The 23,605-nt window shown below is 38.4% G+C and overlaps 1 protein-coding gene across 25 annotated transcripts in view; it reads left to right on the forward strand.

The window, feature by feature from the left end:
* Window positions 1-23,605, forward strand: part of GPHN (gephyrin) — a 292,216-nt gene that overhangs the window by 111,007 nt on the left and 157,604 nt on the right. For all 25 annotated transcript variants that reach the window (XM_061380383.1, XM_061380388.1, XM_061380387.1 and 22 more), the window contains one exon: window positions 12,004-12,061. In XM_061380383.1, coding sequence (XP_061236367.1) covers window positions 12,004-12,061 — 58 coding nt within the window. The remainder of the gene's footprint in view (window positions 1-12,003; window positions 12,062-23,605) is intronic.

Here is a 23,605-nt window from a genome sequence, read left to right on the forward strand (position 1 = left end):
GTCTATAGTGTTAAATCTTTTGCAGTGTGCATCTGTGATTGCAGTTAGCATACAGGCTATTTCAGATGCCTAGAAACACATCTAAACTATCTGCAGTATTTGTCAGTAGGATTGCAGGCTAAGCATTTTTCACCACTGTTCTCTAGATATAGAAGTTGATTGCTAGCGAGAAAAGGGAGACCAACATAGGCATGCTGGAAAAGAGGTGTCTACTACTTCTGACATTTTTTTTAAAACCTGTGTAGAGTTATCATTTCCAAATGTACTGTTACATGGCAGAGACTGCTAGACTTTCTGCCTTGTAAGAGATACCTTACTGTCACTTTTGTTACTTTTATCTAGACAAATTGACCAGGGCTCAGCAATGTGGAATATACATGACAGCACTTAAGAAAGTGACTTGTTTTACAGAAACGTAAACTCTAGCATTCTCTGTATCTATTCTCACCCTCTTCATCCGTGCTGAAGTGAGGAAAAGATCACATCTCTTCCTCATTTTTGTTCTTCAGCTGAGGGATGGCTGGAGACACGTTGAAGTTATCAGAGATGTTATGATCACTGTCACCCAAAGGAATACGATAGTAAGTACTATGTATATTTGCTTCGTAACCTTGTGCAATCACATCTTAACAAAAAAAAAATAATCTTCCGGTGCTGTGAGGTGGGTTACTGTTCTTTCTAAATATCGTGCTTGTAGAGGGAGCAGTTACAAGGGAGAAGAGCTTTGGCAAAGTGAAACTGGAGGGGATTATTGTAACTTATTTTTATTTTAAGATGGCATCATACAAAATAGATGGCAGTAGAACATAGCTGACGTCGTGGTTTAAACCCTGTTTTCAAGTTAGCCACGAAGTCCACTCCCCACCACCCACCCCCCCCTCGCCTTTTCTCCACCCCCTCCCCTGCTCCGGGAGGGACAGAGAGGAGAATGGAATGAATGTAACTCCCAGGGGTTGAGATAAGAACACTCCAGTAACTAAGGTACAACACAAACCACTGCTGATACCACCAATAATAATAATGATAAGGGAAATAACAAGGGAAGAGAATACAATACCACCACCGAAACAAGCCCGACTGAGCAGTCAGTGCCCTTCTGGGTAACTCCCAGTTACATCCCGGGCATGACGTGCTGTGGTATGGAATACCACTTTGGTCAGTTTGGATCAGGTGTCCTCTCTCTGCTTCCTCCCAGCTTCCCCTCCTCCCTGGCAGAGCATGAGGCTCACACAGTCCTTGGTCAGAGTGAACATTTGAGCAGTTGACTAAAAACATCAGTGTTATCAGCACTTTTCCCAGGCTGAAAGTCAAAAACACAGCACTACACCAGCTACTAAGAAGGAGAAAAAATGACTGCTACTGCTGAACCCAGGACAGCTGATAATGACTTGCAAGGTCACTTGAAGCTGCAAATAAGGAGAAGTTAATAGTTACACTTTTCCAATAGATTATGTTTGTGCAAACTATCCAGAAATTAAAGCAGTAATATTTTTTAGGACTTGAATGAAACAGAATGAATGAATCCACACTTAATAAAATACCGCAAGTTGTCTAAGATCCACATGTCCCCTGCCTACTGTGTTTCTCAGTATTGAGTCAGATTGTAAAGAGTTGCGACATGAGTAGCAGAGACAATAACATCAGTGGTTTTTAAATTTATCTAGAAACATTTTGTTGACATTTAAATGGTAAGATGCAAAGAAAAAAGGGAATGACAACTACATAAAATGAAAAGAAGACTGTTAAAAAACCCATATAGCCAGTAATATATGAAAAACAAAGAAATGTTTTTTCAATAACTTGAATTTGGACCTTGTGAAAGTATTGTACAAGCAGGTGTAAAGTATGGATGTTGGCTTCAAAAATAGGTGCAGATTGTCTGGAATGGAGCTAACTGTGAGATATGCAATAAAATCTCACTTTCAGCATTGTCAGTAATGCTGTTTGTCGAAAGTTCCTCCTGGGTATGAAAAGCACTAGATCAAATATGGAGTCGTTTTATTCATATGACTCCATTCTGTGGCTGAATACCTTTATTTATTTCCCCCCTCCCACCTTTCACAATCCACATCACACAGCATACTCAAAAAAAAGCGACGGCTGAGTCAGGTCGCTATTTTAAAGACAATTTACTTCTCCCAATTAGGCTACACATGGCAATGTGTGTATAGATAGGCAAACACACTAATACATTCAGGAAAAAGAAAAATAGCAGCAAATTCCACCTCTGAATTTAACTGGAGAAATACAGACATAAAAAGAGTGTCATTATCCCTATACTGGCTTGTATTCATACTTTATATTTCTCTGGAATGTGGTGTGGAGAGAAATGAGACATTAGAGCTTTAGGAAGGTGAAGTATTGTGTGAATTAGTGTGGTAGCCCTTGTAGATGCTGCTTGCCTCTGAGACTTCTCTATAATTTTTGTAATTTCAGAACTGTAGGAATTATTTTTTCTTAAAACAAATTATTTAAAAATTCTCTCAGTCTTCCATAAGCCCTGTGATTTCAATTGTAAAGAACAAATTTGAACTGGGATCTGGAATGATCAGACCATTTCCACATATTTCCCACATTTTATTCTTCCCAAGTTTGAGTCATTCTGCTTTCACCTTTAGTCTTTTTTTTTGTATTGACAATGAAGATATTTTCTGGATGCCTTTTAGTCTGATTGCTCTTCTAAACATGTGATCTGCAATTCATTCCAGCTTATTCTCCAACATCAGGGATCCCTGTGTTTCCATTACTCGCTTTTCTAGTTTTGTATATTCCAGCCAAACTTCCTCTCTTCTAAAAATAAATATTTAATACTTATTAGCCTTAGCATAAGCATGCATGTGGAATTTGTTTGTCTAAGCATTCTTCACAAGCATCAGACAAGCACGTGCCTCATATAAGAAATGAAAGGGCAAATATACATGAAAGTTATTGGGAAGAAAATGGTGGTATTGTAGTTGGGTGAGATAAGCATATACATGGTAAAACTTTAGAGTTCATGGTGGAGGGCCATTTTTTAAAATCCATTTCTTGTTGGATACTGAAAGTCTGTGGACAAGGGTTATTACAAGAAAATAAGCCTTTTTGTTCCTACTAGTTTTGGGTCAACTTACTCTTCTGTGAGTAATCTTTTTCTTAACACTTTCTTCAGATTATCTCCCTTCTACATTTGGGTAGAAGCAAATAAAGCTCAATTGAAATCCTGGATGTGTCAGCAAAAATAGCTTTATCTGTCCATATAAGTTTCTGCAAGTTGTGATGGTAATTTAACAGTGGAATCTTTCATTTCATAGCAGATCACTGCAACCCTTATCATATTGCCCAAATCCTTTAATTTGCGGTGTCTTTCGAGGTAGCCAAAAGGTCACTCTCAGGCACACAGATTTTGCTTTCAGTTGAGGTAGGTGGGGATTTTTGACAGGCAACTGCTAGCAATATGTATGCAAATGCTCTATCTTTCCTTCATTTCCCTACCATGGTATTTCCTATAGGACAAAGTAGGATCATTTCTTATTGTCTTGGCCCTTACTATAAATATTTCTCTTCATACTGTGCTTTAAAGTCCTTAGTCTACCAACTAAATCCCAACATGGATATTAAATCCATATTTCTTTGTCTAACTGGTGAGAATTTGACTGGTTTTGTGATAATGATTTTTGTCTGCTTCTGCATATTTTTTCTCTCAGGAAATTTCAGATCTTGCTCATGTTGTTTAATGAGCTGGCTAGTCAAGCATCCGATGCCCCAGCGGGAACTTTCAAAGTCACTGAACACATTTGTAGTTAAATCTAGCTGACATTTCTGTCTGTTTGATTTAATGTATGATTTCCATAGTTAGATTACCAATCAGATGGAGTATAGTGCAATCATTCCTCTGCTCTATATACACACATTCATCCTGCAAAGGAGCTGGGTTTTTTTTGCTGTCGGTCCACATGGCAAGACTGTTTTTGTATTTTGCTGGCATTTGGGAAGACTTTAAAAGTCAGTTTTTATTAGAAATTAAACATTTGAGTCTGTAATGAAAATTGTGAGTGCAGAATGAGTCTTTCATACTTTATGTTCAGCCTATTTCAGATGCAGTGCTTCTCTCCTTTATTATAATCTGGTAGAACTAAGCTATTGCAAAGCATGACATATTTGATGTAATGTTATACATTCTGTATTGTCTGACACAGTTAAATGATAAAATCCTTAAAAAAATTTGGACGTTTACCCTTATTGTTTATGTTTCATTCTATTCAAAGGTCTTAAAATATTTGCCATCTGGATGTTTCATATACTTGCTGTGAATCATATAAGTATTGATGATAGGACTTTTGAACAATTATTAAGGAAATTTTTAGTGAGAATCAAAACTTACATAGTTTTTACTTCCAATGGAAGATCAGCCTTACTCCTACTTTTGGCCAGAAGGCATCTGTCTTTATGCTGAGGGCAGAAAAATAACAGCACCGCTGAAAAGTTCATGTATTTAAGTGTATTCTTCATCTGTTTTGTTTCTTTTGGGGGCCAGTGTTTGTGAGCCTAAAATTCGTTGGGGGTGCTGCCTTCCCTGCTCCCATTCTGTGTCTTTATTAGGCAGTAAGTAAACTGATTAACATTTTCAAGCTGAGGCACCCTGTAGTCTTTTAGGTGGCAGCAATAATACCCCAAAGTGTCATATATAGGTGTGCCCTGTGCACTGAGTTAAACCAACGATACCCCCTAGAAAACTATACTAAACCCTAAACTGGTGTGAGTTTTGGTAACTATACAGAGGTGTATTTTAAGTTTATGTACTTTATTTATAACAGTTCCAATCCTCTCCTGCCCCCAGTAAAAAAATTATTTTGCTCCAAGGGGAGAGTGGCTCCTGGTCATGTGATTGCCAAATGACATACAAATCGCCTGGTCTCTAGCTTCTGACATATACTAAGGACAATGATCCTTGTTGCTCTCTTACTCAGTAACTGATTGTCGAGGTATCAGTATTTCCATACAAAAGGTGCCTGTAAAATTTATTCTTTTCCTGCAGTAAAGTAAAAAACAAACAAAAAAAAAAACAAAACCCAAAAACAATCAAAGAAAAAACCACACCCAAAACAATGACACTTCGAAGGGTGAAAGAAAAAAAGTAACATTTGTTTCCGTCTTAAAAATGTGGTTTGTTTATTCTGTTTAGGAAAAAAAAAAAAAAAAGGAAAAAACCAGAAAGCAGGGACAAATGTGTCCTTATACTTTTATTATTCAAACAGTAGTAAGGTAGGGAATAAAAATTTTAAAACATTGGGTTGATATTAATATCACCACCCCTTTTTTCATTTTATTTTATGTGCAATAAATTTTTGGCACATGATGAGGCAGAGGGAGAACCCTGTAATTTTGACATCTTAATCCCAGAGCTGTCATTCATGGGAGACATGAACTGACAGAGGGCATGTCTGCAATCAGTTTATTTCTGTGAGGTTTTTGAGTACAGCATGTTGAAGTTAGCCTAAAATTATGGGTGGGGCAGGGAGAGCAGTAAGTTTTCTAGGATATCATTATTGAAACCATTAAGAAAGAGAAGAGAAGATAGAAAAGAAAAAGAAAAGGAAAAGAGAAAAAGAAAAAGAGGAAAAGAGAAAAGGAGAAAAAGAGAAAAAGAAAAAAAAGAAAAAGAAGAGAAAAAGAGAAAAAAAAAAGGAAAAGAAAAAGAAAAACAAACCAGAAAACAGGGTGGATCTTCATCACGTAGGTCTACACCTTAGAGTGAGTAAAACTGTTGTCATGAAGCACTTTGCAGGCTGTTTTGCGTATTTGTCGCTGGCATTGCAGCCAGCTTGCTCTAGCTACCAGAGTTCTGTTGTGTAGGAAGGGAGCCTGAAATAGCCTATCGGTTTACTCCCTCCCTCAGGGTGTTTTAACAGTTTCTCAAAGGATAGAAACTAGTGTCAGAGTAGCTTTGTGACTGCTTTTAATGTATGCTTTTACAGGTAGTGGAGTACAAAGTTGTTTTCAAACAAAAAATTCAGCTACCTCCTTCCAGGAAATACTGTGTGAAGTTTCGGCTGTATGTGAGGATCCAAGGCAAGATGATTTGCTGAGATCACCATTAAGCCCATTTGAGTAAGCCAAAAATGCTGTTTTGGTCAGTTTGCTCCAGCAGTAGTAGTATCATAACATGTATTCGCTCAGTAGCCTGTGATAAAATGAGCATGCCCTTAGAATTAGAAATAGGCAGTCTGGCTCCTAGTCATTTGATCTGCTCACAAGCGCAGTCTCTGCTTGGTTTATAAATCAAATCAAAATATCCTGATGGTAAATAACAAATATGAGATGGATCTGGGAAAATACCAAAAAGCTGGGCAAAAAGGATTTTGAGTTTTGCTTTCGTTTAAAGGTGAAGCAGAGTTCCACTGGGAGGTTTAATGACAACTTGGTATCATTTAGACAGTGATCTATCTGAAGAAAGATTAATGTTAATTAAAGTGGCACTGGAGAACTTCAGCAGATGACAGCAGCCAAGCTGGCTAGAAGCTATTTTTAGAAAATTGACTTCACTGCATTCAGTATGACTCATTAATTAAGTTAACAGATGAATCAATAGCTCAGCTTCTTATGGAGGTCACTGAATGTGGAACTGTATATAAAGAGTATGTTCATAACTTTAGTCAGAATTCAAATTGTAAAATCTGATCAGTATTGATTCAGTCCAAGTGCACAAGTGCCTTGCACATAATTTAGCTCTTCAGTAATTAACCCAGTGAGTCTATTGGCACAGGCATATATATAGGGGATACTGTGATAATTTTAACCTTATATCAAGAATAAATGTTTTATAAATGAGAAATCAGTTTCTGGTTTAGGTAGATTATTGAAACATACAGCAAACAGGTAATGAAAGGATAACTTACAAAAACTTGATAGTTTATTGTTATAAGAGTTGTAATTTATTTCTCTTGAAGTTTTGTATTCTCAAGTTCTCTTCCCATTAGGGCTGTGGTTCATTGTTTCTTGCCTCCATCTGAGCACAGTTCTTCATGATTTTTAACTTTACTTGGACGAAGTTCAAGTTTTCTCTCTTCAGTGGTACTCTGCTTTAATTTGTGAAATAGTAAAGCTTCCATCTGTTCCAATACAACTGTATTGGCCTTACTTCAGTTGATTTCCTGTATTTTGCTAATTTCTTAGGTTGCTATAGAAACCTTATTTTCCACATTCTCCTCAATCCTTTTTTTGAACTTCCAGCAAACCCAGTCTGGGCATTGTATGTCAACCTGAGATGCACTTGTTTCCCTAAAAAAGACAGTTTATATTCTTTCACAAAATCCTGTGCAAATAGTTACATGAGATTTATTATTTCCTAACTATTTTAATGGATTTCCCCATCTCATCTTTTCTGATTCTCTCCTCAAATACCTTCACCAATTGAGGCCAATATGAGGTGTGATTCTTCATTTTTATTGTGTCGGCTCTAATTTCTACATCTAGGAGTAATTTCATTTCTCTCCTGCAAAGGGATTAGAGAACTGGAGTATCAGTATTACATGCCGGATATGATACAAACCTGTTGAGACTCATCTCTATTGAAATTTTAATATAAATTGCGTGACCTTTCAGAGATTATCTGTAGCATATGCACATATGAAAAATTAAAGCTAACTAGTATTTAAAATAATTCCACTAGTAAATAATGCTGTATTGTATTTAGACTCATAGAATCATAGAATAGTTAGGGTTGGAAAGGACCTTAAGATCATCAAGTTCCAACCCCCCTGCCATGGGTAGGGACACCTCGCACTAAACCATATCACCCAAGGCCTCGTCCAACCTAGCCTTGAACACTGCCAGGGATGGAGCATTCACAACCTCCCTGGGCAACCTATTCCAGTGCCTCACCACCCTCACAGGAAAGAATTTTCTCCTTATATCTAGCCTAAACTTCCCCTGTTTAAATTTGATCCCGTTACCCCTTGCCCTGTCACTACAGTCCCTAATGAAGAGTCCATGCCCAGCATCCCTATAGGCCCCCTTCAGATACTGGAAGGCTGCTATGAGGTCTCCGTGCAGCCTTCTCTTCTCCAGGCTGAACAGTCCGAACTTTCTCAGCCTGTCTTCATATAGGAGGTGCTCCAGTCCCCTGATCATCCTCGTGGCACTCCTCTGGACTTGTTCCAACAGATCCATGTCCTTTTTATGTTGAGGACACCAGAACTGTACACAGTACTCCAGGTGAGGTCTCACGAGAGCAGAGTAGAGGGGCAGGATCACCTTCTTCGACCTGCTGGTCACGCTCCTTTTGATGCAGCCTGGGATACGATTGGCTTTCTGGGCTGCGAGTGCACACTGCTGGCTCATGTTCATTTTCTAATCGACCAACACCCCCAAGTCCTTCTCCGCAGGGCTGCTTTGAATCTCTTCTCTGCCCAACCTGTAGCTGTGCCTGGGATTGCTCCGACCCAGGTGTAGGACCTTGCACTTGGCATGGTTAAACTTCATGAGGTTGGCATCAGCCCACCTCACAAGCGTGTCAAGGTTCCTCTGGATGGCATTCCTTCCCTCCAGCGTATCAACCGAACCACACAGCTTGGTGTCATCGGCAAACCTGGTGAAGGTGCACTCAATCCCACTGTCCATGTCAGCGACAAAGATGTTAAACAGGACAGGTCCCAACACTGATCTCTGAGGGGCACCACTTGTTAGTGGTCTCCAACTGGACACTGAGCTGTTGACCACAACTCTGTGTGTGGCCATCCAGACAGTTCTTTATCCAGTGAGTGGTCCATCCATCAAATTGATGTCTTGCCAATTTGGAGACAACGATGTCATGTGGGACAGTGTCGAACGCTTTACACAAGTCCAGGTAGATGACATCAACTGCTCTACCCCTGTCCATCAGTTCTGTAGCCCCATCATAGAAGGCCACCAAATTGGTCAGGCAGGATTTCCCCTTAGTGAAGCCATGCTGGCTGTCACCAAGCACCTTGTTGATTTTCATGTGCCTTAGCATGCCTTCCAGGAGAATCTGCTCCAAGATTTTGCCAGGCGCGGAGGTGAGACTGACTGGTCTGTAATTCCCCGGGTCATCCATTTTCCCCTTCTTGAAAATGGGGGTTATATTTCTCTTTTTCCAGTCATTGGGAACTTGACCTGACTGCCATGATTTTTCAAATATGATGGCCAGCGGCTTAGCAACTTCATTTGCCAGCTCCTTCAGGACCCGCAGATGGATTTCATCAGGACCCATGGACTTGTGCACGTTCAGAGTTTTAAGATGGTCTCGAACCAGTGCCTCTCCTACAGTGGGCCCAAGGTCTTCATTCTCCCAGTCCCTGCATCTGCCTTCCAAGACTTGGGTGGTGTCGTCAGAGCCTTTGCTAGAGAAGACCGAGGCAAAGAAGTCATTCAGAACCTCAACCTTCTCCAAATCCTGTGTAGCCAGTTCTCCCAAGAGCTCCCTGAGGGGGCCTACGTTCTCCCTAGTCTGTTTTTTATTTGCTATGTACCTATAGAATCCCTTCCTGTTATCCTTAATATCCCTAGCCAAGTTTAATTCTAACTGGGCCTTAGCTTTCCTAACCTGTTCCCTAGCTTCCTGGACAACATCCCTGTACTCTTCCCAGGCCGCTTGTCCTTGCTTCCACTTTCTGTAAGACTCCTTTTTCATTTGAATTTTCCTCAGCAGCTCCTTATCCATCCAAGGAAGTCTCCTGGCCCTCCTGCTGCACTTCCTTCTAGTTGGGATGCAACACTCCTGAGCTTGTAGCAGGAGACCTTGAATATCAACCAACAGTCTTGGGCCTGCCTGCCCCTTGGGGGCAAAGGGCTTTGCTTTTGGTTGTGTACTTGTTCTGAAGAGAAAATGCCGTTTACATTGTAGGATGCTGGATGTTGTGCTGTTCAACTAGAGGAAAATGTAATAAAATCTATAATAAAACTAAAATGTGTGGAAGATGAAGGGTGAATCTGCACAAGAATTAGGTCCCTGTTGAATTGAATTCTGGCCCTTCTAACACATTCATGCTGGGTTACATTTTAGTGTACAAAGCCCACAGTACTTAATGCATCCTCATGCCAGCTGGTCCTTTGCTTTTCTGATTGCAGTGTAATTGCTCTTGAAACACTGTGAACAAAAAAGCTGGTGGAAAACTTTCTAACAAAACCAACCAGCAGAGAGAGGTTACTCCCAAGAAAATGAAAAAACATATGCCACACGCAAGCCCTCTGTCACGCTCTCTTTCAAAACTGTGGATTTGTAGTAACTGACATTTTACTTTAAAATGTGCTACCATTTGGACTGCAACTTGGCAGATTTAGGGTATGCTAAGCTCTTGGTGGAGAACTTTGCAGAAGTATGTGCAGAAAATGATGCTAATTAATGGTTTAAGCAAGCCAGATAAGTTTACTGAGTCAATTATTTTGATTTTTAGTTTGTGGGTTGTTTGTGTTTTTTTTTTTTCTGGGTATTCCAAGAAAGTGCTTAATAGTTTTGCTGAGGGTGGACAATAAAGAAATCTACTAAGTGGAATTCTGTGCTGGTGAAGTGCTGGCAGCAGAGACTCTGTCCTCCCCTTCTTCTAGAGGATAGAAAGTCAATGAAGTTCTTTTTTTGGGTACTCCAGAATATGGGCAGGAATGGATCTAAAAGAACTAAATAAAAAATGTTTTCTAATGGACCTCATTCCAGTAGCAGAAGGACTGGTTGTGTGCAATAACTGATGATAAGCAGCGATGGAAGTTGCAGATGAAATAGGAGAGGGTAGTTACTGCACTCTAATGGTTCATCATGAAATTGAATGCTGTGATATGGACCCTGTCTCTACCTCAGAAATCTTTGTTGATATTACTTGGAGCAGTGATGGACTTCAGACTTGGCTTTTTCTATGCAGACTTCATCTTCTGTCTAAAGCTTTCAAACCATCCATTTCTGAGTGACTTACTTGTAGAGATACAGAAAGGTAGGACTTATGAGGAAAATCTTAATGTGCTTTCTGTATTCCTCTCTTCTCCCCTATTTAGGTTGAGTAAACAGTATGTGTAATAATGTCAAGACTGAATGTAAGGAAATACATCAGTGTAGAAATGCTGACAATGGGAAGCAAAAATTCCAATAATAGTCTGATAATACAAATGCACATTTGATAGCTGTCTACTGCTTTAGTTTCTTGTATGATTTCCGTTCCTGTAAAACCTAGAAAATGACTAGTGTTGCTAGAGCCGGCAGGGAGGTCATTAGTGGCAGTTATATTTTTAGGTCTCAGTTGTCACTATCAATCATACTGCTTCATGAAATAAAAGAAGCCATGACTGCATGTCTCTGGAGAAAATGTACTATTTAGCACAATTTGTAGTACATGCTATTCATACATCCTCAGCATGTGAACTATTCTTTACCATAAACTTTTGCAGGATATAGACAAGTAAGTTCAATGTGGAGCAAACCCCACTTTTTCTACATCAGTGCCAACTATTGCAAATCACCTACTTTTTATTACCTGTCATGAGCAACAGAGACTCTTCACACACGGAAGCCATAGAGTCTGTGTGGATTGTGAGTTCTGTACACAGGCATCTAATTAAAAAAAAAGTCAATTTATAAAATTGCATTTGGATTTAAGACTGTATAGGAGCTTAGTGAAATACTGAACACAAAGCATATCAGGTTTTAAATACTTAAACTCATCCATATAACTTAGACAACAAACAAGAGGTCAGAGTATGATGCCTCATGGCCATTAATATAAAGAATAACATCCTGGTGATGGTAGTTCTGCTTGGTTGGCTTCATTCTTATCTTTCGGGCTAGTGAAGGACACTTTGTTTCTAATGTTTATGTTAGTTACATGAGGATTTTTCTTTGGATAAAGAAAGGAAAGGTTTTTGCTGTTTTGGAGCTTAGCACATTTTACCTCTAAACTGGTAGGAGGGATATTTGTGTTTTGCAAGAAGTAATGACACCATTAACATCCTGTGCTTTGTGTTATTTATTTTGAGAAAATTTTTGTTCTGATTTCAGAGAATATTTTTTTCTCCTGATTTCAGGTTGGGTGGGACTATATCTGCATACAAGATAGTGCCAGATGAAATAGAAGAAATCAAGGTACAGTATTATTGCCTTTCAACATTGAATTTCTTTGCTTGGAGAACTACAGGAATGTCATGTTAAAAACCCATGTTATTTCTTGCTTTGAAGTTTATCATGGGGGGGAAGTGTCTAGAGTAAAATTGTTAGATACATATTTAGACATCTAAAATAGATTTTTTATTATTTTTACAAGTGCGGTTTGCCTTCAGCTTAAGTTGACTTCAGTAGGGTTTGTTTGATGCCAAAAACTTGTGTAATTGAGCATGTTTCTGTTTTGTTACCTGAAGACAGATGCAGTATCAATGTGAACATTGAGTTATATTTTCATGACAGAAAATAAATATAAACATAGTGTCCTTTTGCTTTTTTTTTTTTTTGCAACAGTATCTGTCTTCAAAAAAGCAATAATATGAAGTCATTGGTACTCAAAATCATTAAAAACTTTTTGATTTTTGAGGACTGACCACAACAAAAACTGAGGTTTACCTCCAGTGCAGTGTACATGATAAAAAACCTCACTTTACCCGAGTCCAGTCATGAAAGGTACTTCAGCAATTTTTGTCAGTTTTGTTCTTCAGTGGAGTAAAAGATCGGTACTAGGTGAGAATTTGGTGTAGGTCTGGCAGTGTGGTCTTTGTAGCCGGTTCTTTATTAGGTTGGTAGTCAATCCGTCTGACATATTGCTTGCTCATTAAGATTGATTACATTGTGCTGTCTCTTGTACTCATTTTCAGCTGTGCAAAAGGAGTTGGGTAGTTTAAAATCTAGTAAAGGGAAGTGTTTGCATAATCATCTGATCTAGATATGACTTCATTGTATGTAAAGTTGTGAGGATTTATTCACCCTTAATCAACGTCAAACTCACTGGTAAGAAAATACAGTGACTGCCCGTATCTGCATCAAAGTTATCACTTTGTTTTGATCACAATTTATTTCTCTCCTCTGAGGTTCATGGACTCCTATACTGAAGTATTAAGTGGAGCACAACTTTTTAGGATAGGTACAACCTTTAGTCTTTGGTACTAGAAAGAAAGAGGGAAGGTTTTCAGAACTTACTTGTATTATGCAATATTTTCATGATGTCCAGAGAACTGCACCAAAACTGTAAAACCAAAAACTGCAAAAACCGTAAACTGTAATCTTTCTTCTTTAATACGAGAAATCCAAACCCACTGACATTTTGCTGATGTTGAAGATGGAGCAAAGGAAGCTGATATTTCTGGCTTTATTGTGCAAACTGAGTTCAGTGAACAAAGGAAAATGGAACGCTGGGAAATAAGGAATAATGTTATTTTTTAGGAAATTACTGTAGTAGGCAAGATCACTAGTCACAAGAATGTGGTTTCCTCCATCTTGCCTCCCCCCCCCCCAACTGCTAAAGAGGCCTGTTTTAAATTTTCAGATCTTTCCTTCTCAGTTGGTGTTTAAGTGCTTGAGATACACAGCAAAGGGTGGGTTTCTCATTGATCTCAGTTGTGCCAGCATGTAAGTGTAGAAGGAGGATTGTATTTTCTAAGTCAGAGCTATTCCAAGTGTTCAGAAAAATCATCTTTGCTTGCTTCTGGTAGCTGTCTTGTCTTATTCAGGTAATGGGGTCTTCTAGGTTTTGATTGAAATCAGCCCATCTCTCATACCTTAAATGATTGAAATCTGAAGCTGCAATAAAATAGGTGTTATTCATGTGAAATAAGGCATGACTGGAAGTTGCTAAGACACACTGGCAGTGAGTATAATCGACAAATCTATATCAAATATGGAAAAGTATTCTGTTGTATAAATGCATTTTGAATAGCAGCTGGTAAACAGGGAGACAGTATTCTCGCAGTAAATATACAAGGTGTCTGAACTTCTGAAAGGTTCTCCAAGCAAATTTGAGTAGAAAAAGGAGAAAGGAGGAAATAAAAGAGAAAACAAATTATGTTATTGGAGTGTTACTTGTAGAGAAGACACAGTCTACTTCCATGTACAAAAGTTCAGAGTTATTTTACCTCACAACTATCCCTTTCCTGTTTAAACATGAAATACTACGGGGTTTAATTTGATGAATATGCAAGAAGAACAGCTCCATTTTTAATACCCTATTTAACTTGACAGGCTGCTGAACTATATTCACAGGACTTGGAATATTCATGTTTTCTAATAGTCCTTACAAAGTAAGAACTGCTTTCTTAAAAGGCAAAGAGTGTACTTTATGAGGCAGAGAGCAATAATTACTATGACAAATAAATAAGAAGTCTCTTTGATAGTGTTTCCATATATTCTAGAAGAGGTGGTAGATTGAATTCCTTTACAGCTCACAATAATTTATAAGGGAAACAGATGTATCGATTTTGTTAATTCACATAATTACATCTTAGGTAGAACATCGTTATAAAGAGACTGTATCTCTGAGTTTATGGCAGAGGAAAAACTCTGTAAGCCTTAATATACCTGCTGGTTGAAAAACATCTGTAGAAGCTTAATGAAATGCATGTTTCTAAATATGTATATTTATAAATGAGAATTTATTTATCCATATCGCAGTACTCAGCAAATTTTAACATGTCTGTATAATGTTTCTATTCTGGAGTGTTTAGAATATATTTCTCCTTGCATGTGAGTGGGGTTTAGTATTTGTACATATGTATCGTGAGATCATATTTGAGTTATGTATCTAGTTTATAGCCTATACAAAAGTTTATCTATTTCTTTGAATGAGTGTATATGATGAGTGTTGTTTATAATTAAGGCAGTGCATCCTGCTTACCAAAGCTAAATAGTACCTGGCGTGCTTATGGGCATATGTATAGGAGTATTTATGGTAGATGTGATAGCATGTACCCTAACTACTCTCCTGCACATTATCAAGGTGTTGTGGTTTAACCAGGACACAAGTTTAGGAAGAATTGTATGGAACCAATCACCGCTACAGTTCCTCCCAGACACAGCTACAGGCTGGGCAGAGAAGAGATTCAGAGCAACCCTGTGGAGAAGGACTTGGGGGTGCTAGTCGATGAGAAAACGAACATGAGCCAGCTTCAGTGTGCGCTTGTAGCCCAGAAAGCCAACCGTATCCCAGGCTGCATCAAAAGGAGTGTGACCAGCAGGTCAAAGGAGGTGATCCTGCCCCTTTATTCTGCTCTCGTGAGACCTCACTTGGAGTATTGTGTGCAGTTCTGGTGTCCTCAACATAAAAAGGACATGAAACTGTTGGAACAAGTCCAGAGGAGCGCCACAAGGATGTTCAGGGGACTGGAGCACCTCCCATATGAAGACAGGCTGAGAAAGTTGGGACTGTTCAGCCTGGAGAAGAGAAGGCTCCGTGGAGACCTCATAGCAGCCTTCCAGTATCTGAAGGGGGCCTATAGGGATGCTGGGCATGGACTCTTCATTAGGGACTGTAGTGACAGGACAAGGGGTAACGGGATCAAATTTAAAAGGGGAAGTTTAGGCTAGATATAAGGAGAAAATTCTTTCCTGTGAGGGTGGTGAGGCATTGGAATAGGTTGCCCAGGGAGGTTGTGAATGCTCCATCCCTGGCAGTGTTCAAGGCCAGGTTGGACGAGGCCTTGGGTGATATGGTTTAGAGTGAGGTGTCCCTGCCCATGGCAGGGGGGTTGGAACTTGATGATCTTAAGGTCCTTTCCAACCCTAACTATTCTATGATTCTATATGTGTCTGAAATGGGGTGGGGTGTAACTTCTCTTCCCTAGATTTTTGTCATAGTTGCTTAGGTTTCCAAAGTGTGGGTGCTCAGATGGTAACCATATGAAGATACCATCAAATTTCAGGTTTCCCCACCTGAAAACTTTTCTAGAAGATTGAAGTGTCTTCTGTCACGGGATCTTCAGTACCAGTGTTTCAATAAGAGAAGCTTTCAGAGGAGGAAAAACTAAGTGAATGCCTAAATGGATTACTGCCGTCTGCATTCCTGTCATTTCTCTACACCAGTTAAAGGAATGGCACCTTGTTTTCAGTACCTTCTGGTTTTAACATACTGCAGGAACTGATGGAGACAGTAAATATAGTAATTACAGCATATTTTGAGAAAGTGTCACTGTTCCAACATTCTTGAGACTTTTGGTCTTGTCAGAATTATTCATCTTGTAAGCAAGGAGCCTTTCAAACTTGCAAAAACACATCGGCAGATTTCAGCCTTGCTTCTCATCCCCCCTAGTAGTATGTTGTGCTTAAAGAACAGGTCTTCCAAGCCAAATAATTTAATGGACATGGGGACTGGTGAGCATATCAGGCAGCACTGGTTTTGAAGAATATTTTGGTTGGGAAGTAAAGCAGCTGCATTTGAGAGGAAAAGAGTAGTAGTAAACTTAACATTTCCTTATTTCCAGTTAATGACATTCATTACAAAATACAATTTCATTTACAACATTGAGTTTGCCTCAAGAGTAAAGAACCATTTATGACTATTACTAATGACAGGAAGTTTGTGTGTTGTGCCTGCAGATAGTTTTATATGTCAACACTCCCATGATATAGTTTATAATACCGTGGGAGATGGTCTTTTTTTGGTTGCAGCTTTCTTTCTCCATACGTTGTGAAGGATTGTTATGCTGGAGGAAGGCGCAGTGAATGAGAAGGCCATTCATTAACAGATTTCTAAAAAAATACCTGGCTTGCTAGGATTTGCAAGTGAACAGAAGAAGAGAATGTAATTGAAGGGGGGTGGTTTTGTTTTTTGTATGTTTGTTTGTTTTGGGTGGCTTGGGTCTAGTTTTGTGGTTTGTTGTTTTTTTGTTTTTTTCTCTAAGTGCTTCCCCATATGCTTTTCACATAGGCATATGCATGCATTTAATAATCTCAAGATAAGAAATGAATTTGGGAGGAGGTGTTCAATTCATAAAAGTGATATGCACAAGAACAGCATTGCCATTGTATTTCATTCTTGTAATACTTGTCCCATGAGACAGATACAGATACCCCAGTGCAGAGAACAAGGTTAAATGGTTACTTCCTCTGGTAGGTAATTTTAAGAAATCTTGTTAGAAATTTTTACTTAGAACTGGTTGTAAATTTGTAATTTACATGTAAAGCAGTTCTAGACGAAGACAGGAATTTTCTTTAGTTCCATTATCCACCTGTTCACAAGAGACATTCTTCATGCTCCTTAAACACCTTTAATCCTTTTATAGTTGTTCTTTAAGTGAAAGCTCGTATGCATTAAAGGCTACATTTAAGACTACAGACCTTTTCCCTGAATAATGATAGCTCTATTTTTTCTTTAGAAGTATGTGTTCACTTACTAGTTTAACCTTAAAATCCTTTTCATAAATAGCTTTCACTCCTCTTGGACTGTCTTCGGCCTGTGAGGCAACAGACTCAGGTGATAAAGATTCAAGAATAGAAAGTTAATAAAAACTATGAGAATGGAAATTAGCCAAAAGGGAATGTGTCTTCTTAGAGGGCAGTTGCTCTAGGTGACTAACTTAGGAATTAATGAAATTTTAACTTTTCTATGCAATCATATTTAGGGACATCTTATGAGCAAAGTAAGCTGATTCAGTATCAGCTGCATTTCAGAACAAAGCTGGACTCTCTGCCATCAAAAATATGCATCTTTGAAATTGTTACAAATAATTTCAGTCTATTCAGAGACTCAGAAATCACTTCCAAGTTTGTAGACCTTGTGGTGTCATGTACCTACACAATACTGTATGCCGAATCTGTTCTTTATGCCAGTAGGAGTAGCTGATGAAACTCATACAATGTCTCTGTGCAGCCAAGAGACACTGGCCTTGATCCTTCAAAGCATTTTCATGTTTATCAATGTGTGAGAAAAATAAGTAGCAATTTGTCAACAAGTGCTTGTATCAAACTGAAAAAAAATGAAAGAAAGGTAGTCATTATTAGTGTGGTGGGTAGTCCATAAGAACAGAATTGTTCAAAATATTTGGACTTCACAAGACTGGCTTTGTATCTCAATAGTTGGTGTTAGGGCTTTTAAATATTTTTGCATCTTCTGTAGAATCAACAACACATTACATAAACAAGGAGATGTGCTGTTATGCAGTTTTGCATAGGAATTTAAGTCCTAAATCTGGTTTATTTCATCATTGTATTGATCTTCATCTTCTAAGTGTGTGAGCATTTGCTGAAGATCTTCACAAAAAGTTTCCCTAAGGGAAAACTGAGGGTTTGTATTTTAATATGCAGTCAGGGTCCTACTCTGCAGTAGACAGCTTATTGTGCTCCTGCAGCCAGGAAAAGAAGGTTTATAAAATATTTTGCAGGTGTCCCAACAAGTAACAAAAAAATAGATGCTATTCTGAGATCTTAATTTAGTGTATGAGATCCCTGATGAGAGTTGGATCTTCTACATCTTCTGTCGGGTTCTCAGGTTTCCACAAAGGAGACTTTCTTATAAATCCAGCTCAAGCAACTGAGAAGTGGGGCACGTTACATTAGAACAACTTTACATCTCATTATATTTCCCTTTAATTAAAGTTTTCCTAATGTATGCACAGATTTCTTCACAATTTAATTTCTAAATTCTGTATTAGCATAGTGAATCACTGATTAGTATTCTTTTTAAGCTAGATATGACCACAAAAAATGTAAATTACATTGTTTAGATGACAGAAAGGACTTTGGAGTTTTTACTTGCTCTGTTAATCCGTAAATGGTCTTACAGAAAGTTGTTGTTTCCATGCTGGAGAGAATGAAAAGTTTGTGTGAGAGATGATGTGCAAAAACTGAGGAAAGCAGTATATGAAACAAAAAATTATTTTCCTTTGTTTGTCTGTGTGTATGCATTCATGCTGTAAGCACATATATATATTCAGTTATGTCTAGATATATGGAACCCTTGCAGTACTGATAATGTGCCTGTAGCTCTTTCTCCTCCCATGCCATGCATTTGTGCTCTATTCTTTTAGTTCTTGTCAACAGCTGAATATTTATATTGCATCATAATCTATTGCTTCTACTTGACTGTGGTTTTGTTACCTGTTTTGTTATGTCAGTTTTTCTTCTTATTAGCATTCTCAGTGCTTTGTTTTTTAAGTCTAACCTTTTTTCTGGAAAGCACAGTCTATATTACACTGGTTCTGGCATAAAGTCTAGGTTTTCAGTGCCAAGACTGACTGTGCGAGCCTGACTCACTGTCCAGGCATACTGTCACGCCAGTGAAATATCAGTGTTTCATAAGGTTGACTTTTCTATCATGGGATTTTTTTTCCCCATCTATGAAACCAGTAGCTGTTGTAGATACCTGTTTGGACTCTGGTGTTGTTCTGCTCTGAGAAGTTTGAGACTCTTTTCTTGAAAGGACATGACTGTTCTCTATGCTATAGCTATTGCTATCTCAAGTTTTTGTATAGAAACTCTTAGTGGAGTACTCACTGAAGGAGCTTTTCATCTGTTTCTCTCATGTGTGGATGATGAATACTCAGTGCAGTCACTGACCTCTCAACAAAAAAAAAATGTATATACAAAAAGAGTGTAAAGTGAGAGATGCCTGAAGCATCTATCGCTCTTCCCTGATTATTGGACAACAGGATTCAGCCCTGCCCTTGTGGATGTTCCCTAGCATTTGATGGGATTTTCTTTTAGGCCCAGGCAGTTGCTGCCGTTACCAGTATTACGTAGTACATTTTTCCTTTCTGCTTTCTCATTGTTTCTACTGTTTCGGTAGATGTTCATGAAGTAAAACCAAGCAACTCAGTTGGGAGAAGCTGAGCCTATGCTCTTTTTGGCATCTGGCACTGAAGAGCCCAGTTGACTTTTTTTGTTTGGAAAAGAAACACTAGCAAGTACGTGGGGGTGGAACAAATTTCTGTATCTCTGGTAATGATCAAACTCCGACCACTATTAGGACCGCTGAGTACATCGCAAGCACTTGTGTTTTCCTGGGAAGGACTTCAAATACCTAGATCTCCGGATTAAAAAGTATGTTAATTAACCTTCCACATGAAAATAGGAGTTGTCATTTCTTGTTTTCCAGCTGTATTCCATCTTATGTTGCATAGGCTTTGTGGCCTTGGAAGACTGCATGGCTCAAGAAATGACTGAGGAGACCATGTCACCAAGTTACCTTCATCTTACAAGCTGTCTTGAATATAGAAGATGATGAAGCATTGTTATTAATTCCTATTCTAATGTGAGAAGGATTTAAACTAATGCATTCTCTATTTTATTGTGAAAGTTGGTCTTACAAACATCCAAAAGAAGTTTAGCCTATGTTTTGCAGATCATGGAATATCACAACACAGGGAAGGAAAGAACAGGAAGATTTAAGTTGAAATGCCATGCCAATGACATAAAAACACTTAAATAACATTATTATGTACTTTCCAAAGCAAAACAAAATAGTTCTGTGGTTCTCCTGCAAATAGAGAAGTTCCAGTAGGATTTAAAAAAATTAAAAAAATAGCTGAAAGCTAATTTACAAGACAAACCAGTGTATTGCTAATCTTTCAAGCCTTTCTGGTTACCCAGCATTTAAGCATTATTGATGTTGTTGCCCTTAAGAGGGGAGATTAATGTATATCAGATTTTTTATACTCACAGTCCTGTTTATTTATTAAATCATTCTTCACTAAGCAAACTAGAAATAAACAACAAAAAACTTCAAATCTCTTTTTGTTTTCAAACATAAAAAATACCTTTGCTGCTCTCTGTGGCCATTGTAACCATCTTTCTCTGTTTTCATCCTGGGTTTCTTCAGTTTTGCATTCTGGCAAAATACATGTCTCTGTACTGATCATCACCTGAAACCTAGTTAGTTCTTGGGGCATCTTCTTGCTTACTCTAACACAATTCTTGGACTTTTCATCTGACCCAGTATACTGGACAGTGTTTTCAGTGGCTTCTCACTGGATCAGAGAACAAACATAGTTCAACTTGATTAAGCAGCAAATAGCTTTTGGCAACTATATAAGTAAATCAAGTTTATATAAAAGCCCTAATAATTTTCCATGTGACCTATTAATTTTTGTTTGGTTATATTTACCCTATCACAATGTATTGTGGTGACTCTTTCTTGAGATCTGTGAAAGAAATTTTAATGTTGTCTTATAACTGATAATGTCATAATTGCTTAGGGTTCACATGGGTTTGAGGGAGATCTACAACATGATTCTTTTTTCTTGTGGTAAATAGATTTCTGGAAGTTCTTTTCCGATTGTCAAAATAGATTAATAGTGATACTGTATGTGTAAGAAAAATGGAAATCAGGTGGGTTTGTTTTGTTTTTTAATTTAAAGAAACCCACTTTCAGGTTCTACAGCATTTACAGGTGATGTCTTAGTGAGGTGTGAAAATTATTATTTGTAGAGAAATGAAGTATACCTGCAAATAAGAACATTGAAATACTGAATGGCTGGGTGACAAACTGTGTCATGAAATTCAATGGAAGTAAATGTTTAGTGATGTGTATGGCAGTTGTGAAAAAATCCTAAATTTGCAAATAAAGTAGGGATCTCTAACTTGATTTTTGCAATTCAAGAATGAGGTCTGGGAAGCGTGCTAAGGTAGTTACTATTAGCTCAGCATTCAGGAGCAACTGAAGGGGAGGAAAGAAAAGGAAAAAAAAACCACAACCTACTGTGAGGAATTATTAGAAGAGGAACTAACACCATAACAGAAAACTTTCTGTGATGGTGGAAGACCAGAGGCTCATACATATAAAATGGTTTGTGAAGGGCTGATCCCTTAATCACCAAAATGGCATAGTGGGGCTGAAAAAGATTTAGAGTCAGATTATAAAAATTATCTAATTTATAGAAGCACTTCCATATGAGGAACAGATAAAGAGACTGAGACAGAAACATCCACAAGTGGCACATTTGGTTGCATTTCAGCAACATTCTTCCTTATTTCTACTGCACTTCTTAAATTAACTCTCGTGCTTAATTTAGGCAAATTGTAAGACAGCTTCAAGGCACTGAAGCTTTGAGTATGTCTTTTATTAGTTGAGAATCTACTGCCTGGGGCGGGGGGAGAAAAACAGTAAAAGAATGGAGTTCCTAATAACAGAAAGCATTCGCTTAAAATTGATGAAGCTGAAACTTTAATAACACAGCAGTTATCTCTCCATCAGAAACCAGTTCATTAAATTGCATTATTCTGACAAGGATTTGTAACTGGTGGACTACAGTCAATTCTGCTAAAGTAGTACCGTTTATTTTGCTTTCATAGTATGTTTTCTCTCTAGATGCTTTTTTATATTGTGTTTTAATGGCTTGATTGGAAAAACACAGTAGGAAGAAACCAAGCAAGTCTACACACACCTCCCTGTGGTATGCAAGTTTGTAAACTGTATTAATAGAGCGATACTTAGTACTAACATACGTGATTACACCTAATTAAACTTCTCTGATAGTTATTTTTTTCTTTGTAGTGCCCTAATCCTTTAGTTACCCTATCCCATGTGAGGTCCACTATCTAAAACAGAATAGGAAACATTAAATTCTTTTAACAGAAAACTAACACAAAACTTCCTTCAAATAAATATCATAAGGAAATTATATAAAATAGCATTAACAGGCATGCTGAACTCTGTGGCTAGAGGAATTTTGTTTGCTCAGATGCTTTTTTTTTATCAGGTGCACAAGATTCACCTAGATGAGATTTCATGCTGATGAGCTGTATCTGAGCACAGATGTAAAATGGAAGATTCTAAGTGGATTCTATCATTTATTGAGTATGGTGGGTAAGAGGCTTATCTTATTCCTGACAGTACACAGAGGTGGAATGTTGGCTTATAAAGGCTTCTACAAATGGATGTATTCTAGGTAAAGAAAATCAGAGCAATGTGGAGATGAAGTTAAAGATGTGTGCCTTAGCCCTAGCCACCGCATCTCTAGTGCCAAGAACTGAACATTTATCTTGACCCATATCTGTGTTATCAAATCATGCAGACCAATAAAATACATCTATCTTCTTGGCCACCTGAGCACAAACTGGCTCATATTCAGCCAGGTGTCAGCCAACACCCCAAGGTCGTTTTCCCTGTGCAGTTTTCCAGCCACCCTTACCCAGGCCTGTAGCATTGCATGGGATTGTTGTGACCCAAATGCAGGACCCAGCAATTTGCCTTGTTGAACTTCATAGCCTTGGCAACAGCCTATCAATCCAGCTAGTCCAGATCCCTCTGCAGAGACTTCCCATCCTCCAGCAGATCAGTGCTCCCACCCAATTTGGTGTCATCTGCAAACTTACTGAGTGCACTCAATCCCCTCATCCAGACCATTGATGAAGATGTTAAACAGAACTGGCCCCAGTACTGAGCCCTGGGAAACATGACTTGTGGCCAGCTACCAATTGGATTTAACTCCATTCACTACTACTTTTCACTCCCAGACATCTGATATGTTTTAACTCAGCAAAGAGTACACCTCTAGGAGAATGCTATGGGAATGGGAAACAGTGTCAAAAGCTTTTCTAAATTCGAGGTAAACTACATCCACAGCCTTTTCCTCATCCACTAAGCAGGTCACGTTGTCATAGGAGATCAGGTCAGTCATCGTCCTGCATGCACTCCACTTTGGAGACCACTAGTCTAGACTATTGAAATGACTTACTGGTTCAGGGAGCATCACACCAGTAAGTAATGAAAAACAC

Source organism: Neopsephotus bourkii, unplaced genomic scaffold (assembly GCF_033783945.1).
Source record: "Neopsephotus bourkii isolate Nb327-2 ecotype Australia unplaced genomic scaffold, CSIRO-AGI_Nbou_v1 NB_1792, whole genome shotgun sequence".
In the NCBI taxonomy this organism is placed as follows: Eukaryota; Metazoa; Chordata; class Aves; order Psittaciformes; family Psittacidae; genus Neopsephotus; species Neopsephotus bourkii.